This window comes from Nesoenas mayeri (genome assembly GCF_963082525.1).
Source record: "Nesoenas mayeri genome assembly, chromosome: 5".
NCBI classification, from domain to species: domain Eukaryota; kingdom Metazoa; phylum Chordata; class Aves; order Columbiformes; family Columbidae; genus Nesoenas; species Nesoenas mayeri.
Window position 1 is genome coordinate 12,307,693 of NC_137548.1, and position 24,383 is coordinate 12,332,075.

General features: G+C 39.7%; 1 protein-coding gene across 2 annotated transcripts in view; it reads right to left on the reverse strand.

The window, feature by feature from the left end:
* The window catches only part of PPP2R5C (protein phosphatase 2 regulatory subunit B'gamma), an 83,660-nt gene extending 60,241 nt beyond the window's left edge, over window positions 1-23,419 (reverse strand). Inside the window, exons 1-3 of one of the 2 annotated variants that reach the window (XM_080345783.1) lie at window positions 23,295-23,419; window positions 21,607-21,672; window positions 6,248-6,407 (exon numbers count right to left, since the gene is read on the reverse strand). In XM_080345783.1, the coding sequence (XP_080201909.1) occupies window positions 6,248-6,407; window positions 21,607-21,672; window positions 23,295-23,321 (253 nt within the window). In that variant the 5' untranslated portion in view covers window positions 23,322-23,419. Of the gene's footprint in view, window positions 1-6,247; window positions 6,408-21,606; window positions 21,673-23,294 lie in introns of those variants that run through there. The other variant, XM_080345784.1, reaches the window with a different exon arrangement.
* Between the last annotated feature and the right edge of the window lie 964 nt (window positions 23,420-24,383).

The window sequence follows — 24,383 nt, forward strand, 5'->3', positions numbered from 1 at the left end:
TCACAGGCAGACAAGTTGAGACAACACCCTGACGTTCTTCTCTTGAACAGACAAGACTCAGAATTTGGCACAGCTCTGAAGCCTAAAGAAACCACGCACTCTACATGAAATGTGCTCAGAAAAATGGTACCTTTATGACCCATCATGTGTGGGGGGTTTTTTTGTTTGTTTTGTTTTTTCTTAATTCTCAATAGATACAACTGATACGATGATTTCAACATTAAGAGTACTAAGTCAGAAACAGACATTTCCACCAGAAGGTCAAAACCATGGCTGATCAACACGCACAGCAAGATCTTCAACAACAAAATACCAGAATCAGTTGAATCATATCACCTGCAGTTATTCTCCATTAAGAAAAAAAACACAGAAAACACCATGTTCTATACTTCTCAGCACTAACTAGATGTTCACATCTGTCAGAGCTCATTTCTTCCTATCTTGATATATAACTTTATATTACATCCACATTTTCAAGATTAAAAATCCAACTTAAGAGGTAAACAATAATTCTGTAAATAAATTAGGAACTGTATTTGAAAATAAAAGGTAAACTGCAGTCATCATCTTTAAGATTACATAAAACATTCACTTTTACCTAAAAATGAAACAAAAAAACAACCCCAAATCCATGAATGAAACCATGACATGGGCATCATAGGAAACCCCTATAGAGCTACAAAAGTATTTCTACCCAGCTTTAAAACACAGACAGAAACAATACAAAAAAGGAGGCAGCATATTTTTTAATCATGCCCAAATTTACATAGGCATGACTAACACATGTTCATAGGGAAATTTCACAACACTTCAGAATATTATGGAGCACTGACTTCTCCCCCCCTCCCCCCAAAACCCCCTCCCAAATTTGTTATTCTAGGACTGACAAAGAGCATTATCTTTCAATGAATATTACTTGCAGGTTAAAGTTAGATTTGTGGCACCATTGTATTTGGCAGTGTATAAAAGCTGTTATCTCAGCTAGCACATCTTAGTATTGCATTTAAGAATTATCATTGCAACATTGCCTTATAGATTGCAGGGATTCAGACCACATCCTCAAAAAAAAATCTCACTGCTTGGTACAACAGTTACTTCAACACTGCACATTTACAGTTCACTAAAATCAGCACATCCTTGCAAAATAATGTGTACAAATACAAGTATGCTCAACTGTTTGTACTGTTAAAAATCCTTTGTAGCATATGAATGAAATGTACGTAACAGGCAAGGGAACATCTTCGAAATACATAATTAGTGCGATTGTACGGGGCGGGGGGGGAAGCAGTGTCTGTGTTCATAGTCTTAAATAGAAGTGAAACACATTAACTGATTAACTGGCAACCTAAATGTTATGAAATGCCACACTGCTGGCTATTTGATCTCCTAATGGTTTTGGTAGTAAATTCAGCTTACAGAACTTACAAATATTTGTGTGGTAAAGTTTTCTTAATAGGCATTTAAGAGAAGAAAAAAAAATAAAGCATCTAAATCTGAAGTAAATGCAATTACTTCCTTAAAAATGTATCCTTCCTTTCCCTCAGCATTAAATCTAAGTCATTTTCTTTGTTTCAAATTTTAGAGACTTGATCTGTATGATGGTCTTGGTATACTAACTCCCTGAGAGCTGAAGTGAAAATGTATTATTGCAGCCATCAAGCACACAAACAATAAGCATGCAACTCATAACATACCAAGACACTCTCAAAAGTGTTTTCTCAAAACTGAACGAGCACAGCTAGAGGAGTAGCACATACACATCACATACTCAACCTCTAGTGCTTTTTCCAGTAAATAATGTATTTGGGTGTCAGAAGTTCATAGAGATAACCTACAATCAAGAACTAAAGATGATGACCCATCAACGTCACCAGAAATAAATGCTGGTACATGACAAACTAAATGACGGACATTGTGGAATTCTTTGTTAATTAACCACAAAAACTTATCCATAATGCAACAATGAATTCAAACTTCTTGCATACAGTTGATGTGGACAGTTGCAAAGAACACAGACTACTTCAGTGTGTCAGGGGTCAGGTACATACAGGCTCAGATATAGTACTTTTTAGTGTATTTATTAAATATTCATACTAAACACTTAATGCTCTTTATCTCATACAGAACACATTCTTAAATTTGTAAACAACTTCAATATATCCTAACTTACAAGCTGTTTTCTTAAGAAAGCAAAAGTGAAGAAACTGGCAAGTTTCTGAAGGCTGAAACACCCTTTGTCATTTATATTTGATATAACCAAGGCATTGATCTGCAAGTTTGCAAATTATAACAAACCAAAGCACACCTTTATGGCCAATAAGTGATTTTTCCCAATAAACAACTAAAACCAAAGATTGGCTTTCTGTAACTGAAGTACCTGCACTACAAATGTTCACTAACAAAGCGAACCAGTAAGCAGAAATTAACGTAACACAAGCTCATTGACACCGAATTTTTTCTTGTTTGGTGAAAACAGGCAAGACCTTGTCAAGATGTCTGACACAGTTCTGAAGGTGCTTCTTCAGAGGTACTTCTGGGGTACCTGTGGGCAGACAACCTACCTGTCCTACCCAAACTAAATCAGGTTGCATTGCAATGTGCTGCAGGGAGCTTCCCTGGCTCACAGCTTTGTTAACATATGGATCTCAATGCTCCACAAACCAATTGCATCAGAGACTTCTCTTTTCCATGTTCATCTCTATTCTCAGAGCCTCTTAACTCATAATTTATTTCCTTTTCTTTCTGCACTGATCTATCCTGCTCCTCCTTTTCCTGAATAAACTAAGGGCGCGCAATGTTAATCATAAGCTGCTCCAGTGAATATAAATCATATCACAATAACACCAGTCACCAGGGCAAATGGGCTGGTATTTCCAGTCACCCAGCATCAGCACTTTTGTGCAACGTCCAAGACAGTTTGCAGCACACCCAAAGACCAAAAATTGAGACTATTTCAGATTAAAAGGCAAAGTAGTTCCTAAATAACAAATCTTGATGAAAACCCACTTTGGCAGTTCCTATCACCATTTCAAGTGATCTGCTGACCTCAACTCCAGCCCTCTGGCACAGAAGAAAGGTGATAATCACAGCAATGCCGCAGGCCATTTAGAGTTTAACAGTTACAAGCGTTCATAGATCTCATACAGACCTTCAAGTATGTGAAGATAACCTCAATCTATATGCTGTGTTTAAAATACAATCTCATGTAAAGTACATCACAGCATAGTCAACCCAATATTTATGAAGAGAATACACACCTCTTTGTCTACTACAGATAGAAGAAAGGTTTCCAAGGTGCTGTAGCCATAGAAATACAGCCACCTGTTATGAGTAACTGGAGTCTGAATGTTGCAAGCTGGTTAAACACTGCTAACCTGAAGGAACGCTATGTTCTTCCCAGCACTTCATAAAAGTCAAACCTGCCTTAATCATCTCAGTTCTTTAAATTACAGCCTGTCAGCCTGCCTTAACTCCTGTCCAGGCACAACAAGAAGGTTTCCCAGCTTCACTTGATACACTGAATGCATGTCAAGTCCCATACCTACGTACACACCAGGAGAACAGGGTGACTGGTGAACAGCATTCTCAGCAACCCTAACAGGTGGGAATTAAGTCATAAGTGAGCACATGTAGTGAGCACAGCAATTATAGAAACACCTGCTATGATCTGTGAGACTGGACATAGTTTTATTAGTACAGATAGTAATTACTACCCATCATTAGATCCACAACGTCACCAGTGTTTCAATACAATTTGACCCTCAGCAGCCTGGGGACACACAAACAGCCTCAGAGATAAGCTGAAAAACTTGAAAGCAAACTGAAAAGCAAATATAATGCATATGCACAACAATACTTCTACCATTTCTCCTCATCCAGGTAAGTTGCATCAAAAATGCTACAACACTCTCAGAACATATCTTATATAGTTTTTCACATTATTTTTTTTCCCCTCTCAAGAACAAACAGGCTCTCTTCTGCCCTTCATCGGCCTACTAGTTTAAACTGCAACAGAGCAAAGGTGGAAACAGATCTAAAACTTCACCTCACCCACTGCTAAGATAGATTACTTCCCCACATCTGCTCTCAGTTGTCTCATTCCCAGCTCACTATTTGCTCTGCTTCTATGCGAACGCTCAGTTCTAGCCTCCCTGAGCTGACAGTCCCAGGCACTACCAGAAATGCACTATTTAAAATGGGACACAATGGAGGTTCTAGGCCAAGAAACATGTTTCTTTGCAGCTGAGTCTTTGAACAAAAGGTTATGCCAGTCAATGAAGCCATACACATGACTTTTTATAAAAATCACTAATTCAGTGTTATTTGCTTATGTCACACCCTGGATGCGACAGCTTATTCATGACGATATACTATTCATAATCTGTGGTGCTAAATATTCTTATTTACAAATTTAATAAACTAGATTGAAATTCACTAATTAAACAGCAGTTAAGTCTTTAAAAATTTTAAGCAGCATCTTGAGTATAGATTGCTATGCTAAACTGACAAGATGGACAATATTTCATACTCTTTTTGAAAAAAACAGTATCTGTGTGAAGAGAAGAATCTTGCAGTCTAATTTGATCTGCATGCAAAGTATTATAATTCACATGGGCTGAGAAGCCGGGTTTCTTATTTCGAAGAAACACTAATGCATTATATCAAGAAAACAATGACTGGAGGAAAAAAAGTCATTTCCCTTGACATTTTCATATTGCCTACAACAGTCCTACTCAGCATTTCAGTAATCTATTAAGCTTTCAGTGCCAACTTTGAACGTCAGAAAGCAGTGTATGTCACATCTCAAAACAGCTTTTTTTTTTTTTTTTAATAAACCTTCAGAGCAAATCAACTCATCAGTACATGTGAACACACCTGGAAAATTCTATCCTAACACTACTACAAACTACCATACGCACACTATCACAGTATCACAGTACGTTTGGGATTGGAAGGGACCTCAAAAGATCATCTAGTCCAATCCCCCTGCTGGAGCAGGAACGCCTAGGTGAGGTCGCACAGGAACATGTCCGGGCAAGTTTTGAATGTCTTCAGCAAAGGAGACTCCACAACCCCCCTGGGCAGCCTGTTCCAGTGCTCTGTCACCCTCACTGAGAAGAAGTTTCTTCTCAAATTTAAGTGGAACCTCTTGTGTTCCAGCTTGATCCCATTGCCCCTTGTCCTATCATTGTTTGCCACCGAGAAGAGCCTGGCTCCATCCTCATGGCACTCACCCTTTGTATATTTATAAACATTAATAAGGTCACCCCTCAGTCTCCTCCAAACTAAAGAGACCCAGCTCCCTCAGCCTTTCTTCATAAGGGAGGTACTCCACTCCCTTAATCATCTTTGTTGCCCTGCGCTGGACTCTCTCCAGCAGTTCCCTGACCTTCTGGAACTGAGGGGCCCAGAACTGGACACAATATTCTAGATGGGGTCTTACAAGGGCAGAGTAGAGGGGAAGGAGAACCTCTCTCGATCTACTAACCACCCCCCTTGTAATACACCCCAGGATGCCATTGGCCTTCCTGGCCACAAGGGCACAGTGCTGGCTCATGGTCATGCAAACATGTACCTACACCACAGACAGTGCCTAAAATAAAGATGATAAAAGCCATGTTAGTAAGAGAAGATGCATCAATTGTCATCATTTTTTTCATCACAGATGGCAGTAAATATAATTCCAAAAGACCACAAAGCCTTATAATTGGAAAATGAAAGATTCATATTCACTAAAAAGACGTCACTCTGCTTGACCCACGCTCAGGAAAACCAGACCAATAAATATGCCATGACATTATTTTTGTACAAACAAAGCACAGTTTGAGAATGCTGCACTGAGACAGATGCCTGATATTTTGCATAGAGGGCCCAAATATTCTGCTTTTATGTTAGGCAAGTGAATATACTTCCACACAGACATTTCTGGGTTGAAGAAACCTAGATATTTTCTATACTGATTTCCAAGAAGGCAGCACACTAGAAGTCCTCATATAAGGACTGGCAGAAAAAAACCAAAACCCAAACAAAACACAACCAACCAAACAAAACAAACAACTGCAAAAAAACCACAAAAACCAGACCCAACAACAAGTGTGTTTGCACATGCAGGTACGTGCACATCTGCACATGTGTATATTTGATATCTAAATGCACGTTTTCCAGATACAAGAAGCATGATAGTTGAGATGTATCTCCGTCTCATGCCCAAGATTGCCCACAAGAGCCATTCTAAAGACAGACGTACCTTTTAAAGCTGGCAGTTTCTGAAGCTCCCGGTTAATGCTAACATTAAACCTTGAAGAACTCTGCCGCTTTTCCTTCTTCAGTACTGTCTGTGGTGCTGGTACTTTGATTTTAGATAGTTGTGCTGGGGGAGGAATGCTGTTTGATTTTTTGTTTGACACCTGTTTAAAAAGAAATCAAAGCAGTTAAGTGCAGCTGAACTTAAGAGAAAGTCTACTAAAAGATCTATTTTCATTACAGAAATAAATGAAGCAAAATAATATTTTAATCTAATTGCTGTATTCAACATAAGCTGGATGTATAGCTGTCTGTTCTTTTGTTCCATCTTTTCAGTGTTAATTTCTGTACCACAGACCCCACAGAGATGGGAACAGATCACCTTGTTATATGCAGTAGCCCATTTATTTGAAGTTATCAATCAGTTGAAAATAAACTTTCAAATTATGTAGCTCTTGAGCTACTCTCACCTTTTCCCTGCAAAGTCCAGTCTCCAAGGTATTTTGGCTGCCTAACTTCAGCTTCAAAGAGATCACAGGGCCTTGTCTATGTACAGCAGGTGAACCTTTCACTGCCCATTTGTACTGTGCCTCACTGCTAGAGTCCTAAGCTTGGCTGGGGCCTTCATGCTTTGACAGAAAGTTAAAGGAGTGAGTCTTATTACTGTAGTAGCTTCAGCAGCTTCTAAAACATTCATGAAGATTTGTAGCACTTTACTGCCTACTCAGAGCAAGTTGCTTTTACTGTAATAATCCTTATCAGATTGTCGCTGTAGCTCTGCATGAACTTTATAACATAAAACCAGAATAAATGGTTCTCACCTATAGGTTTCCAGTTTGCTGTTATTTCCCAGACTATACCTGACAGTACACTCTCTCAAGCTGAATAAAATGCATCATTAACAAAAGCCTGTCAGAACTTGTGATGCTGCTCTCATTCCTTTTTTGAAGTAGTAAAAGCAGGTTTAAAGTAGGCAATAGTTAACTTTTAAAATACAAATAATTTCATTAAGTTCTTTATAAGAATGATAAAACATCTGTGAATGACCTACACTAAAAACAGAATCAGCTGAGCAGAAAATTTTACTGCAAGTATTGTAATTCATTTTGTAGGACCGTAACTTGCTGTGGAAGCCTTTCAAATTTGCTCACTATTTTACACTGAAGCACATACATCTGAATACACCTTGGCACTTTTCTCTTACAGGAAAGAATATATTCTCCTTTTGAGAAAGTGCTCACATGATAAGAAATTGGGAAAAAATTACATGAGAATGGGATTCACAAAGGAAATCAAGTTGTAATGCTTCTACTCTGGCAGCTTGAATGGATTTAGAGTTTTAGCAGATAAGAAAGCAGAGTTTCATTCCTGCATGAAACAATATCAATGGCATTTTCATAGGGATAGGGGTAAAACCATTTCCAGAACAGCTTATTCACAGCAATTTCCATGTGGTCTGGGAGTGTACACATTCAGCACACATGGAAATGTTACCACACAAATTTATCTACCTTCAGAGTCTCCAAGATGATAATTTTATCAAATTTTGTTATAGTAGCTTAACTGGAAGAGAAACGTATATGTTTCAAGAATACATCAACAATTGTTATATTATACACACGAAGACATGCCTGAAAACAACATTTAGTTTTCGTGCAGCAAAAACGTATACAGCCTTATAGAAAAAAAAAATAAGAGGAGACAATATATTGTAGACCACAAGTCTTAAGTTGCCAAAAATACTGTAGAACTTGTTTCAGTAAAAATGGAATACATCAGCAAGTTAAAAGCATTTATGTACAATTAATAACTGTTAAATTGCATTTTTCAGACTATTTCACTTTTTAATCCAAACACTAAATGCTTAAAAAGCTTTTTATTGAAATACAAGTGATCTATATGTTAAATGCCATACATTAATTCAATTTTTTTAAAAAAATAATTCAAAATAAAAATATAAATAGACTAAGCAGAAAGAAAAACAACACTAAAATTAGGAAGTAATGACTTACCCTGTATTAAACAATAAAAGCTAATTAAGGTACATTATAGCACTATTACTGGACAGGATTCTGTACTTTCAATATTGTGCTTGAGCCTGATGCTGGTTTTCTGAACAAGCTATCTTCCACTGCCACCTGGTTTTTGTTCATTACTTGGAACAGGAAAAGCCGCTTTCCTGTTTCCTCTATTCCCAAACAAATTCTCCGTTTTGAATTAACAACAGCTCACATGTGCCTGCACACATGCGCACACTGCGGTATCCTACAGCAGCACACACCTCAGGGAACCAAGTATTCTAAATGGCAGAAAAATTCTAAAATTAGCTGAAAGTGGTTATTTAAGAGGATGGATAACATTTTAATTAGAAATGTTGAAAGCAAGCATTTTTTGTTGCTATGGCAACTTCCCATCTAGCGGTGATGACTCCAGTGTAATTCTAGCCCTGAATCACTGGCCAATGTATCCAGCAGATTTCCTCCTCCTTTCTACCACCAACCATCATCACCCCTGCTTTTCCGTCACGCTCCAGTCAGTCAGCCAGCACATACCAGAAAGCTGCCAAAACGGTTTCCAGTTCATTATTATTTGATTACATTACACAGCTGTACCAAATGACCTTTGCACAGGGCACTGTGGTTCTACCACCAGAGAACCGGGCTCCAGAGCTTGCAGATCCAATTCTGGGATGGAAGAGCACCTGGAGAACCTGAATCATCTGACCCTCTGAAAAGAACACAAATTCAGACTAACAAGTATTAATTTGCTAAAGATTTCAAGTCAACATACTTTTCATGATGGTCCAGTGCTCATTAGTTCAGATGGAAGAGCCAAGCTCAGCTTCTTCCTTCCAATAACAAACCAAACTACTTCAGAAACCACAACTGATGAACACTGTGCTACATCAGTGAACAGCTCATTTGTCAGCAGAACAGTCAACTGCAGATATACTTTTATCAATTCTCTTCCTGTGACTAGAATGGGAAACACCTATTCTTCCCCTTGTTCTGACAAACAGCTCCCTCCTACCTAAATCTTTATATTCTCAAAGACACATGCAATTCCAAAAGTGCAGATAAATCACTAAAAATACGTACCAATTACTCTAGAAAAGAAAGTCAAATTGAGGATGTGTTTCTTCAGATCATAATTAAAACACATCCTCAGGTTTTACGATCAGTTTAGTTTTTAAAAACTTTACATAGATTTACAAACATTAAGACAATCAGGATCACCATGATTCTGACTTTTAACAATTAAAAAAAGAGTTTATGGTCTTCAGTTCCCTTGAATAAGTTTAAATTGAATTCAAGAGAGTGAACGGCAGGGAGGAGAAATGGAAGTTTCTTGCCAATCATGACAGCTCAAGATAAATGGTCCTTGCATCCCTTCTTCCCTTGAGTCCTCCTGTATCAAGCAGGATGCGTTACGTTCTTGTCTCAACATCACTGTTTTGAGAAAAGCTGGATCCTTCATCCCCTGACTTGTACACAGCCAAGTATAGATCAGAGTATGACACTAAGTTTGTGACCAGGGAAAGATGTGAGTAAACCAAGCACATCTGCAGTTACAGCCAATTTTTCTTTTTAAATTAAATTGATCAAAGAGCCTACACAGCAACTTGTACTTTTGGCCAGCCATCTAAGACATAGGAGAGAGAGTACTGAGATCTGGAAGGAGGGTCCACTCTGCATCTCATGTATGTCAACAAATCTTTCAGAAGACGCCACTCCTTACTTCCTGACAGTCACCCAAAAGCTGGTATTCAAGCTACCTTGACCAAACATGGGCAAATAGAAGGACTCTGCCTGACCTTACCTTTCTAAGAACACTCACTACTAACAACTGAAGTAGACCAAAGCACACAAACCCTTCTGCTTTGCTAAATCAACAGGGCTTCCAAGTGAAGACTAGAGTCAACTTTATAACAATGCAGCAAGCTTTCATATTGCTTTCTCAGATAAACTGGTCTGAACAGGTTAAGGATTTGAAGATGACAATAAAATAACCTGCATGCATCTGTCATTCACAATTTAAAAAACTGGATGGCATACTTGCGACAAACATCAGATTGCCTCCCAAGCACAAGGCAAGAGAGGTTTTCTCTCTCTGCCTGAAGAAAACACGGTGCTAGGTACAGTATCCTATATGGTGTTTCTTGACACAGATCAGTCCAACACTAATCCATGAATTTCCTCCCTCTAATGAGCATCACCACTGAATTCAAGTTTATAGCAGTGTGTGTACCACCCCAGGATGGCAGCAACAAGCCACATACCAGCAAGAATGAGATAAAAACTCTGGACTACAAAATCTGGATAGGTGAAACTTCTACCAGTCAACATATGATTAAGACTCCCTGTGAAATGCAGGTACACAGAACACTTTCTGTGCAAATCATTAGTTTGAGAACAGAGGAAGAATGCTTATATTAATGCAGAATTAGTATCTTCCTTTTTTTCCTTTTAGTATACTAAGTAGCCTCCATGGACTTACGTTTCATTAAGATGAACAGAGGTCTGATCTATAGCACCCAGAAGAGCTCATTTCTTGCCATGGAAGCCTCAAAAGGGACTATGAAAGCATTCTGGATTATATCTAAAATATACTTTAAATGAAACTGAAATACAATTTGCTGAAACTAAACAAAGAACATGAGAAAACACAAAAGGGACTTGCACAAATTGATTTTCAAAACCGTATGAGGGCCCAGTATATAACCAAAATAATTTGGCTATGATGTTGAGGCCCAATACATATCAATGTAATTAGGCCGAGAGGCTGAACTTGATTTAATCTCTTCAGATGAGAACTGAAATCAAATATCAAGGAATCAAAATGGGTAGAGAGCAGTTAAGAGTATTCTATGCAGTTTTTTTTCCCCTCTGCAGTAACTTCAAAGTAGTGTGAAAATCCCTGACCACTCCAGGAATTTTGAACTCTGGCACAGAGATGTTTTGGGGTGGGAACAGGGACAGACCATAGCTAGCATACAGCCCTTGGTAACTCTGTCCGCAACACACCTGCAGGTGGGCTGGTGGTGTTACATTAGTAATTGGGACCACAGTGAGTTGTCTGAGACAGTACACTGCCAGCAGAGCAACATCTGTCCACTGATTTCAATGCTGTGTTGCTCAGACCACCGGGTCAACATGTCTTCCAACAGGACAACATCAGAATAAACCCTTATTATTATAGTATTAAAGAAATGGCTTGACAGAGCTATCCAGAGAGTCTGCAGTAATCCTGGTTCATGCAAGTAGTGTCCAATCACCAGTACGGAGTTTGCTACAGAGCAACTACCTACATTCTTTAACAGAAGTATTTTCAATCCACAGAGACTTGGTGCAAACTATCCAAAGCTTGATATTGATTCTTAATCACCTGACACATAAAAAGGGGCACTGATCCATAAATAGCCCAGTTAAAAAAAAGGCAGGAAAACAACATGCTTACTGGGTACTATTCTAGATGGCAAACAGGCCTCACTTTACTGAAGATTATTGCTACTATGCCATTATTGTTCACTAGATTCAGCGCAACAAGATTGTTTGGACACACAACCTATGGAGGAACCTCTGGAAATGCAGCTTATGGTGCTGAAGGCTCTTGGTTCATTTCACACAGACCACAATTCAGATTTCTACAGTTTTTCCTCAACAAAATAATTTGCCAGAATAATACATGGATTCACCTACTAGAATGATCTTTGTGGCTGCCTTTCTAGCCTGTGTGTTAATTATCATTAAAGATTCTCTCAGTGGTTGAGATACACTGAGACTATCACCATATTATCCAATGTAACTTACTATGTTTTTATTTCTTAAGATAGCAAGAGCTGCATCCTAGAGCTTTGAGGTTCCATGTTGTTATAACGATAAGGAAAAAGATTAACTTTTCAACAGGGCTGTGATGACAAAGTTTATATATTTTAGCACACTGTAATCAGCATTTAGTGATTTACATTGCAGTACTTGTTTAGCAACTGTGATTTTGCATTTACATATAGCAATGCTACTGCTGGCTATTCTTAATGTCTAACTAGGGAGTTCCATTAGTGTTTTGTTAGAGACAACATGGAGTTTGAATTGCATCAATGACTGAGAAGATCCCTACGAGCAGTGAAGGACACCTGGCCCTCTTCACAGTAAAAGGGTGCCCATGGCAAGTTTTACACTCACAGACCATTTTAGAAGACTGATCTGCAACTTGCTGAAGCTCTTCTGCCTCTCTTGCTGACATTTATTTTTCACGACACAAAGCATTGCTTGTATTTCATGTTTGCTGCTCAAATTTTATCCTCTGAAAAATTTTATCATCACAGCTTTGTGCAACACACTTGACTTGCAACACATCATACCAATCCTGACAATTGCCAAAGATGTCTCAGCTCAGTGTATTGCAACCTTGACCTTCTCGCACTGTAATTTTACATTCATAGTTAAATATCAGTAGCACGAAGCTCAGTTTCCATTTGCTCCTTGTAAACTTTAGAGCTGGGTCGATTCAGCCTGGAGAAAAGAAGGCTGAGAGGGGATTTTAATGTTTATAAATATCTCAAGGGTGGATGTAAAGAGGATGAGACCAGACTCCTTTCAGTGGTGCCCAACGATAAGATGAGGGTCAATGAGCACAGACTGAAGCACAGGAGGTTCCATCTGAATATGAGGAGAAACTTCTTCACTTTGAGGGTGCCAGAGCACTGGAACAGGCTGCCCAGAGAGGTTGTGGAGTTTCCTTCTCTGGAGACATTCAACCTGGACACAGGTTGACACCTGGACACATTCCCATGCAATCTGCTCTGGTGAACCTGCTTTAGCAGGTGGGTTGGACAACATGATCTCCAGAGGTCCCTTCCAACCCCAACCATTCTGTGATTTGATGCCTTTCAGTCAAAGATGAGACCTGCAGCCTGAAGTTGCAGAGTACTGGCAAAGGTGACAGGGTGCCTGGCCTCAGGCTGTGAGGGGATTCATGCTTGGTTTGCTTTTGCTGAAGCACCATCAGTGAGCACTTGGCACTTCACAAACATGGGCAGCAAAGCAGCATTTGTTTCTTAATGCATCTTCTATAATGAAACTTCAAAGAAACAAATTACCCCAGAAAAGTAAAATTTGTTACCTGCAACTATTAGTTAACTAATTAAATATGATTAAAAAACAGATACTATCCTAAGTATTACTTCAAAATATTTATATAAATACGGAGATGATGAATCTCAGTAAATTATAGCCTGGCTTAAATTACTTCAGTTCTTGGTTTTAATTTGTAATTTCTCTCTGATCAGCCTGAACCACCCCTTTACTTAAAAAAAACACACACAACAAAAGCTATCTTTGTGCTTCTTATATACATATATACATACACACATATACATATATATGGTATACATACATAAGGTTCCCAGACTTGAAGGAAAAGACAAATTCATCTCATTTGCTTTAAGTCCCTACTTGTACACTTGGCTGGAAATTTTAATTATATAAAGCTACTTCTGAGCTACTGTATATGTGGCTTTACCAATGATGTTTGTATTCTTGTGCTCCCTTGATCCATTTGTAACGGTTTCTCACTTCACATACTCTGATCAAAATATTTTTCACTTTGCCCTCTGCCCTCAATTTGGTTATTTGTGCAAGATGCTCCATAAGAGAGTTACAGTCCATGATGAGGTTCCTGTGCATTTTAATAGTGTAATAATAACCTTTACTTCTTATTAGGAAGCTTACACCAAGTCATTTCATCTTTGGCTCTCACAATGTTTTTATTGTACCTGTCACTAGAAAAGTTTACTTTTCAGTTCCTCAGACTGCGGAACTGAGTAGTGATGAGGAAGGGTATTAAATCATAGTCACTATAAAGGTGTAGCAAATGCTAATATTTGGCAGTTGTCTTTTAAGAAGTATTTTCAGGAATGGGGTAGGATTTTTTTTCCTAGATTTTTTTTTTTTTTAATTGCACCCCCTTCAGCCTGTCAAGGGGCAGAGTGGGGGGAAAACAACCAAAAAACCAAAACCTACCATCCCACTTCTAAAATTACAAGTTCTTTCTGGCTTCAAATGAAACTGAGGAAAACAAAACAAAAAACTCCACCACAACAAAACCACACACACACACAAAAATCCAAACAACAACAACAAAACCCCAAACTAACAATGTTTGTAAAGTCTGTGAACACGTGTGGATTCAAGGGCTATCTGTTTTTCTCACTGTTTGTATTCTCTATGGGATAACTATATTAATATTTTTGCATTACACATATGTATTAGTGAACACCCAATTCCTCTCAAAGTTTACAAAGCAGTAGGCCTTAATTCTTCTGAAAAAAAACTTAAGAGAAACTAATTGAAACAAAGGGTGAAAACAATGCGTCCAGCTTACAAACAGCTGATAGCCAGTTTTGAAGACCACTTCGTTCCTTTGAGTAGAACAGCCTCTGCCTTCATTGCTGTGTTTCCACCCAGGAAAGATTCAGAGAGTTTAGAAGCATGATTAGGAAGCAGAGGACAGTAACTACTAAAACAAACTGCAGACCAAAGACCTCATGCATTACATGTTACACAAGTGGCTGTCACCCTTGTGTAAGAATGAGAAGGTCATAGGAGCCTGTTTTCAAAAGCACCTCCTTTTAGGTAACAATATACTTGTGTACAGCAGTGATTGATACATTTCTTTAATCAAGCCAATTAGTAATTTTTAAGTTACATTTTTAAAACATAACAAGCACTGTTAAGGTAGCCTTTTTCACTAACTGATATTAAGGTATATTCACTTTGGATGCAGAGGATATTCCAGTTCTCAAAACAAAAAAAGGGCAAGATGTCAATAAAAACTGGAAATAGGAAATTACAGAAGTTAAAAATAATGAAAAAATTGCATAGCTGCTTTAAGAGCAACACACAGTGCAACTTTCTAGTCAGCAAATAGCACCTCATTTAGTACTAAGGGCATATTCACTTGCTACACTTAATAATTTTTCAATGGTTATATCAACCCATTAAAAAATTCTCTCTAGGAAAGAAAATCAGAAGTACAAGCCATGAACAAAAATGAGTTTTCAAATAATTTTTTTAAAATAAGTTGGCACAGCATTTTGAAGACAAGCAAACAACCCCAAGGCCCACAGACTTCCTTTACATGGAGAGAAAAATCCACCCTGATTCTATATGCAATTTCGGTTTAAAGTCCCGGTTTGCTAGAGTTAGAAGTAAAATCCCAAACCAATAGCCCTAGAAAGCTTCAGAAAACAGAAGGTGTAGCACAGTCCATTTACATCCATTCTGTGATTCAGACCTGAGAAGACTAGTTCAAAATTTAAGATTCATTTCATAATATTAGCATCTCTCTTGTCTCAAATGAAAGATGACCAATTTCCAAATAAATTTTACCTACTGCATGGAACCAACTCATGGCAACACTGGCTACTCTGCCTATCAGTCTAGCTGGGACACACTACTGAAGGAACAGCTACAGTACAGCTAGGTTTGTTATGCGCTGCGTACACCAGACAAGCATCGCTTATTGATTTGGCCCACGGAAAACCTGGGGGCTTAGAGATGCTCTATCATAGGCTACCAGCCATTCCTGGTCTAGACAGTTGCATAAACAGGCATCAAACTCACAATATAGTAAGGAGTACTACCCAAACCCTTAAAACATTATTTTATGTTATAAATAAATACTTTCTAAAAGACATCTGCTTCCATGAAGAACAACAAATACAGAAGAATCTTGTACCTCAAAGATGCTGAACTCAGTGCATCCAAAAATGCTGTGCCACTGAGTGACAGAGACTGTCCATCTAACAATAATGGAAAAGAGTTTAAGTGACAGCTGCTTTTTACAAGTGACAATATATATTGTGTGTGTGTATATCTATATATACACACTGAATCACACACAAGTAGAAATTAGTATACTATACAATTAAAACAGGATAATCTCATCTGACTGAAAATAAGTTCTGGAGCAAGAAGATACTTCCAGGAATTATTCAGCAGTCCTAGTCTTAGCACATGTAAACAAGGTGGGGAGAACAACCCCAGAGCTTCTGGAAAGGCATTCTCCCCTCTCCACAAACCTCAGGCTCTTCTGCTGTAGTCTGTAATGATTTGCCTAAAAAGTATTTAAGCGTGCGAAGACTTTCTAGCATAACTTTCAAAACTCTGAAGTAGAAACACCTAGTCAAAAGAAGCTAGACACTGTCTAACAGTCCCCATATGCCATCTCCAAGGTTGGATCAGGTACATTTGTTTCTCAGGGTTACTAATAACTGGTACAGCACCTTATGTAACATTGCAATGAAAATCACAAACAGGAAACGTGAGAAAAATAATCATATATAGAAAACAGGGAGTCAGCTTGCTAATTAACTTGTTGCTACTGATGACAGGAACCTGTTAACACAAAAAATGCTTTTGCCTATTCCTCATTTTCCTTCTAACATTGGTATACTTCTACGTATGATCTCTGCTAAGAAATGCACATACAACCATCACCACTCCTACTCCCCATCCCTTTTTTAATTTATTATTTTTAAGGACAGTGGCAATTATATGCAGACACGTAATCAGGAATCAGTAAAAGCAATGAGAATACCAATAGTCTTTCCCCACTGTTTGCCAGCTAGTATAGGAAAAGTGATGACACAAAGTGGATAGTCACCTCTCACAGTTTTTTCAGAGAACTGAAAATCCTTATTTTTACTGAAGTATTTTAAAGACAGCCCATTAAAGAGATACTGCTGTAATTTCATTACCATTCATGAAAAATATTACCACAATGTTGAATAGTTTAAGACAATAACTCTCAAATAAAAAAGGCTTCACAAATAGGGAAGAAAAGCCCCTGAAACAAGGCCTGACAAAACTGCTGCACTGGAAGCTCCTACCAGTGTTTAACAAACCTACTCAAAAGTGATGGTGGAAAGAAAGTGGCAGGACAGAAGCATGGAGCAGTACTTTAACAAGGCTTTTAAAATTTTAAAAATTGTTTTCAACAGTGATTATAGCGACATACAATGTCAATAAATCATGCAATTTCTTGCACGGCAAGAAAACCTGCAGTTTGTATTTTATTACATTTTGATTTGCCTGTATTCAATAAAACACCTTTAAAGTAGAAAGAACCAACCAGGGCAGCACATGGAAACAATGAGATAATACACAGAAACACACTCCTCAAACCACATTACTCTTCCGTTTGCTCTTCTGTCTGCACAGCAGAGAACTAGAAGAAAAGAGTATGATTTGTGATCTTGTCTGTTGAAAGTTACCAAGCCAATACTTTCTTAAACAAAAGTTGTCTTTCCCTTCTTCAGATTACAGAGCACCTAGATTCAAAATAAATACAGTTTTAAATGTAGAATTTTCATGCCTTCTTAAATCAGTCCAACTAGACCTAGAAGCTGCTACTGCTCCCAGTCACCTACTACTGCCTTAGATGAAAGGTTACCAGATACTTCTGACCCTTCCATCCCCCAGGTGAACCACAACAGTGAATTGCCCAAGTCCTCCTGGACCACTGCAGTGACTGGTGAAAAGTGCAAGTTTTAACACGTACATTCCCACAGGCAAAACAGACAGAAATAAAAGTCTATAAGGTTAAAATTTTAGCTTTCCTTCCTCGCAGTTGCATTTGAAAATTACTTTTAAAGTACTGTGAGAAACACTTGCCTTTTTAGAAGTGTTAGATTTTTGCTAGAGACAGAAGAAGGTAATCTTTCTCAACAATCATTAACTATTACCAAGCCACCTCTTTCCAAAGGAATTAGACTGACCATTAGTACTGCCTAAACTCAAAAGGAGAGCTCCACACCCCTGTGACAAAACACAATCCCTACAAAAAGCTTATCCATGAGACAAATAACTTTTGCAAAGACCACATTCACATAGAATATAGCCAAAAGTGTTGGCATAGCCAAGCCCCACACCCAAGCTTTTGTTGTTGTTGTTTGGTTTTTTGTTTGTTTGTTATTTGCTTGTGTTCCTAGTATAGGTCTTGGACAAACAACCCCAAGTATTTTACCAGAGCAGAGACACTACTCCAGCACAGAAGAAAAACAGTGCACAACAGATTAAGGCTTTGTTCGCAACCTGAAGACACCAATATCCTGTACTAATTGCTGAAGTAAGGAGTTATACTTAAAGGACTAGATTCAATTGTTCTGGCAGCTATTTAGTCTAATTCATTAATGCTTACTAGCAGGTTACAAACTAAAGCTAGATGGGAGCTTAATCATATTAGCTCTTTTCCTATGTGTTCAAAAAGTGAACAAGATGTGCAACTGGAAACTGGAATAATTGCATTAGGGTACAGAACAACATACTGTGCATTTCCAGAACTTTCCCCACAAAAAGGAGAGTAGAACACAGAGAAGGAGCAACAGAGAAACAGAGAAGGACAACAAAAGTAACAGAAGTCCTCCCAGAGATTGAACAGGATTTGGGAAAAAAAAAAAAAATCTACAGATGCCAATATAAAAACTCAAATCATGAATAATATGAAAAAAAAACCCCATATCACCTCAGATAAGCAACATTCTAAGGCATACACTGGCTTAAAGAAAAACATACCAGGATGAAAGACCATACACCTACTCTGTTTCTGAATCTCTCTTATTGAGTATCAGCTACTGACCACACAGAAAGTATGAAGCTGCATGGACCTCCCTCCCTACACAGCATGACTCTTTTGGTAATACAAGTAATTGAGGCACAGGTAATACAATACAAGAATCATCATCTTGTATTCTTTCCCCTAAACATCTGCTTGGTGGGAATGCTGGAGACAGGAAAACAGGGAAGATGGACCTTGCTTTCAAACAACTACAATGGGGTTCTTTGAGATTTAAATGAAGAGGACTTCAGTAGGTCACCTGTGTGCTGCAGCTACTGCTTAGTACTTCAGTAAATGGTACATGCTTAGGGCCTACGGCTGAAAATTTAAACTGAGACAAGCATCAGGTTAAGTTACTTCCATCCCCTTTTAGCATGGGCATCCTGACCAGGCATACCAGGAATCACTTCCATCCCTTTTCAAACCTGCTGTACACTTTCTCTCAACTGAAATCTCATTTCTCAGGACTGCAAGACAGGAAAAACACTTTAGTGTTTTGTAATATTTTTGTAAATATTAAGATCTGTTGTACTTTTTTATCTATAGAAGTCCAAGGCATCATGAATTCAGTTAAGTGCTATAAAAGTGTCTATAAATAAAATATTTGTGGGATGCTGCTGCTTGTGTTGTCCCTGTTCTTTGAGCAGCAGACAGTTCCTAGTCTTTACAATCTGTCATTTGCATTGAATGCATATGCACTAAATGCATTTTGAGGAAAAAAAAACAATGAAATTAACCAGCATATTTCAAAAATCTACTCATAGTCTAGAAGATTTATTAAAAACCATGTTAAAGCACACATACAAGGAACTTGACGACCACCTTCTTTAAAGAGAAAAAACAAACAACTCTAAAATTGCATTAACAGTGTGTTCCAGAATATTTTATATTTACTAATCCTCACTATGTTAAAAAATAGCCTCCTTTCTGCTCATATAAGCACCAGCTAACACACATCATTATTACAGCCAATCACATTAGAATGGAAACTCTTCACTACTATTTGCATGCAATTATTCTATTAATTAAGTTAATGAGTCAAGCACTGAGGTGCACAAGAATGTATGGAGACTAAATAATGCCCACTGGGAATGGCAATCCTATCATGTGTCATTCATATTCCCAATTCCTTTCCCATTCTGCCCCTACTCATATAGGATTAAGTATCATAGATAAGTAAACTGTACTTTTCATTGCAAATTCTACCTGTGAGAACAACAGAAAAACAAAAATGTGCGAACACTATGACAGAGCCTCCTATTGAGACTTCATCTCTTATATTTTAAGTTAAAAAAATCTAGATCTACAAACACAGAAAGAAATGAAAAAGAAAATAGTACATACATTTTCAGTTAATATTTAAAGTTCTCCACTAATTAATTATGGGAGCTTTACACTCTATCCTGAAGTATGAAGAATGAATAAGAAAATCAATTCTAGTCTCAGTAACTTGCTATTCAGGAGAAAATAAGCAGTCAATAAATGTACAGCCAAAATGCTGATAATGATGAGCCTTACAATTGCACAAGAACTAAAATTACAGCCAAGAAGTAATACTCTTTTTAAAGTCACAGCAATATCCTGGAAAGACAGAACATATCACAATAAAGTACATCTATTTACACCATTACAACATCTACACTGATATGTTTCTTATTTCATTCTAAGAGCTTTCCTAGTAGCTAAGATCTCTCCTAGTAGCTAGGTTCCCGCCACCAGAACTCAATCACTTTCATTCTAATTTACCAAAATACTTCAGTTTGCAAGTCTTAAGATCTTATTAATTTATGACAGTAGTATGCATCTTTCTGCACAACAAATGAGGCCTCATGAAGTGCATCAGAAAGAGTATACTAAATATACCCACCCACCTAGTCCCAACAGTCATTTCAGGGACGGAAAAATGGTAAAGCCCAATCAGTATTTTGTTCTAAAACATTATCTTTCAGTATCAAGACACATAGTTCACAAGCTTAAAAACATAAGCTTTTCAGTGTAGCATTTTACATTCAGACTGGTATTTTAAAGAAAATTTCAGAATCCACCTCAACAGTGGATTTCCAAATGAAGCATATCTATTAATTCCAAGTTTCTGGATGAATGTGGGAAAGGGAGTGAACAGTGATTTAATTGACCTCTTACAAGTCACTGCACCTTACTGCTAAGCAAAACACAGCAATGCAGAAGTGGGGGGGGGGAGGAAATCAGCATCAACAACAGAATAATCAGTCAGAAATGGAACACTCTATTGTATACCTATAAAAAGAAATCACACAACAAAACAACTGGCAGCCTTTGATTAAGCCCGAGGTCTCCTGACAGTACAACAGGCTACTGACACTTAACTGACATGCTAATATCGACAGCTTGAGAGAGGATAGCTCTGGGAATTACAGAGAATGATAAAAACTAATCATCAACGAGAAGACAAGCCCAAAACCTCGCAATAAGACTAGAAAATAAGATAGATGTACATCTCAAAACCAGAAAGAAAAAGAGACAAATATTTAAGACTGTAGCAAGAAAGCATTTATTTACTCTAAATAAAATTAACTTCCTCAAGAGCATTTTAAGTTTTAAAAACATTTTTTGCCAAATACCAGGGCAATAGTTCCACAATCATGTTCCTCACAGCCACCTGTCATGTCAAAATTATAACAATCTAGAAAAACTTAAAACACTCTTCAAGAGTCATGACAAACTTGCCTGAAAAACAAAAAGACTACGTATTTTAGTAACATTTACCTCATGTTCTTGGTTATCTTGTCCGTCTTTGCCACTTTTTCCACTCTTGGTTGATTTTGCAGGTTCCTTAGAAAGAAAAAGTTTGCAGTCTTAGTTGAAAAGCTCTACATATATTTTCAAGTCAAGAAATTTTATTTTTTTAGGCACTTAATAAGAATATTAAAACTAATGGGGCAAAAATGATACTGTTTTATTGTAAGATGTTAATACTGAACTATCAGTCTCTATGAATCTGCTTTAAACATTTTTCCTCTGCAGAAATGTTTTGGAATTTCACTTATGCCTCAAAATTCATCCATAAATATATAAAGATAAGCTTTCATACAGGTAAGCATGCAGGGACAAAGAATGAAAGTGATTTGAACCCTGTCTAAGAACTTACCCTTGCTGTCTTTGGCTTTTAGCGTCAGGAATCTCTATATTTAGCATAGCTTTGAAACCAGCACCAGTGCAGTACACATTTTACACTTTAGTATTTTGTCTGTTTTAGAGGCCAAAAAGTCTAATACTAGTAGGCCCACAACACATATTTTTCCCTCCCAGCATTGTATTGAACTTGTATCCTTCACCCATAGCATATTTTTGAGTTTTGTTATTTTCAGAAAAGTAAAGTTTGAACATTTTTTAATATGAAAGCCGGCAAAGGTATTGGGGAAAAAGTTAAACAAACGCCCACAAACCACAACTCCCTACATCTAATTTTAAAAGGATGTTGAAAAACTAAAAGACAAGCAGAAGTCAACGAAACAGAAAAGGTCTAGAGAGATAGCAGCTGGATGAGGCAGGCCGTATACTTCAGTTTCTGACTTCCACTCATATGGCTAACTGCCTACCACATAAAATAAAGTGCAATCCAGTTAACTTTCTGTGGGATTTAGAAGTTTTCTCTAAACATTCCTTGTGGAAGCCCCTTCCGCGGCTGCCAGACAAATCACTCCTGGGAGCACCGGGGGAAACTGATGCAAAGCGGTGCCAAAACCCAATCCTCTCCCATTGTCAGGGAAAGGAGGTGAAAAGACTTCAAGTAGCAATTAGTGCTCCTTGAGTGATTATGGTGATCCCCCTAAGCGCAACTTCAACTGCAGCCAGGGCCACGCAACAGCGAAACTTCCCGGGACGAGGACCGGGCAAGCAGCTGTGAGGACAAACCCCCTCGGTGAAAATCACCCTTTTCGCCCCCCCAGCCCAAACCACCCGGGCCGGTCCCCAAATAAGAGACCCCCCCTGCTCCGCGCTCACCTTCCGCCAGGCACGGCTGAGGACACGTTCCCCATCCCCTCCCTCCCGCACTCCTCCGCACGCCAAACCACGGCCTCCCTGCTCCGACTCCCTCCCTCCGGCTGCCCCCAACTCTGCACCCGCCCGCCGTGGGCTCCTCGTCCCGGCTCCGGCGGGCCGGACCCCCGTAGCCCTCCGAGACGACACCGGAACGCGGCCCTCCAGCCGCCACGGCACCCCCCGGACTAGGCCCCACCGGGGGCTGCCCCCTCCCCAGTACCCGGCTCCCAGGGGAAGGCAGAGGGCCGCCCCTCGCCCGGCTCTCCCTGGCTCCCCGCTAGGCGCCGGGCTCCGCTCGCCGCTGCCGCCCCCCCCCCGCGCTCTGCCCCGGCCCCTCCTCCCCGCGGGGCCTGCGCCCCACAGCCTCCCCGCGGGGCCCGACCACCCCCCCCACGACCCCACCGACTCACTTTCTCCTTCTTGTTTTTATTCGGCATGGCCGCTCCACACGCCGCGGCCGGCGAGGCGCAACCCCCAGCGGCCCCGCTCCGCGCTGCGCCCGCCCCGCGCTGCCGCTCCCCCGTCCTCCGCGGCGGCGGCGGCCTCGGCTCTCCCCCCACCCCCTTCCTCCTCCACCCGCCGCGAGCGGGCCGCTGCCTCCCCATTGGCTGCCCGCGTCACGTGAGCCGCGGCTCCCAGTACGTCACCTCGCAGGCGGGGCTGGCGGCGCCTTCCCGCCCCTCCTGTCAGGCTCCCGAGCGGCGGCCGCGCAGCGCCTGGGGCTGTTCCGGCGCTGCCCGGGCTGCGGGGCGGGTCCCGGGGTTTCAGCCACGCCCCGGGGCGGGCCCTGCAGGCTGAGCTGTTCCGCCCCCGCGCCCTAATCCCTGCGCCTCTCTGAGGGGCGGGTAGAGGTGTCCTCAGTGCCCGGGGCTTCCCTTAGGCTGTGGCGCCTCGCGGGAGGTGAGCGGTCCTTGGTTCCGCCCCCGCCCCCCTCTCCAGCCGCCCACCGGAGCCCGCTTTTGAGTGAGGGGATGGGCTCCGTTGCCGGCCTGAGGGGAGCGGCTGAGTGGCTGCCCCGCACCCCGTGTGCGCAGGGAAAGGTGAGGCCGCCCTGGAAGGTCCGGGAGCCTCTCACTGGAGAGCGGCAAATGTTTAAGGAAGAAAAAAAAACAACTAACCAACCAAACGCTATAGGGCAAATCTGAAGCATGCTGGCCCTTATAGAAATCCAGTGTGGTCATCATCACTTTGAGGACTTCAATATATGCTTGCAGTGTATGGATAAGAAAGAGGTGAGCTTTAAATAGTTGCAGCGTGATTTTATATATCCCTTGTTTGTTTTTAAAAGCCCAGATGCTGATGCGTTTTTGTGATGTGCACCTGTGCCAGAGGTAATTTTTTTTCAAATAAATCACTCTAATCTCTCAAAGCCAGAATGCAAAAATCAGAAAAATTTTCCTAGCAAAAAGAAGAAAGTTGAGTATACTTCATCTAGAAAATTTACAAACTGTGTTTATCACATGGCCAGATTAAGCCCCAAATTACTGTTAGTTTAGGAA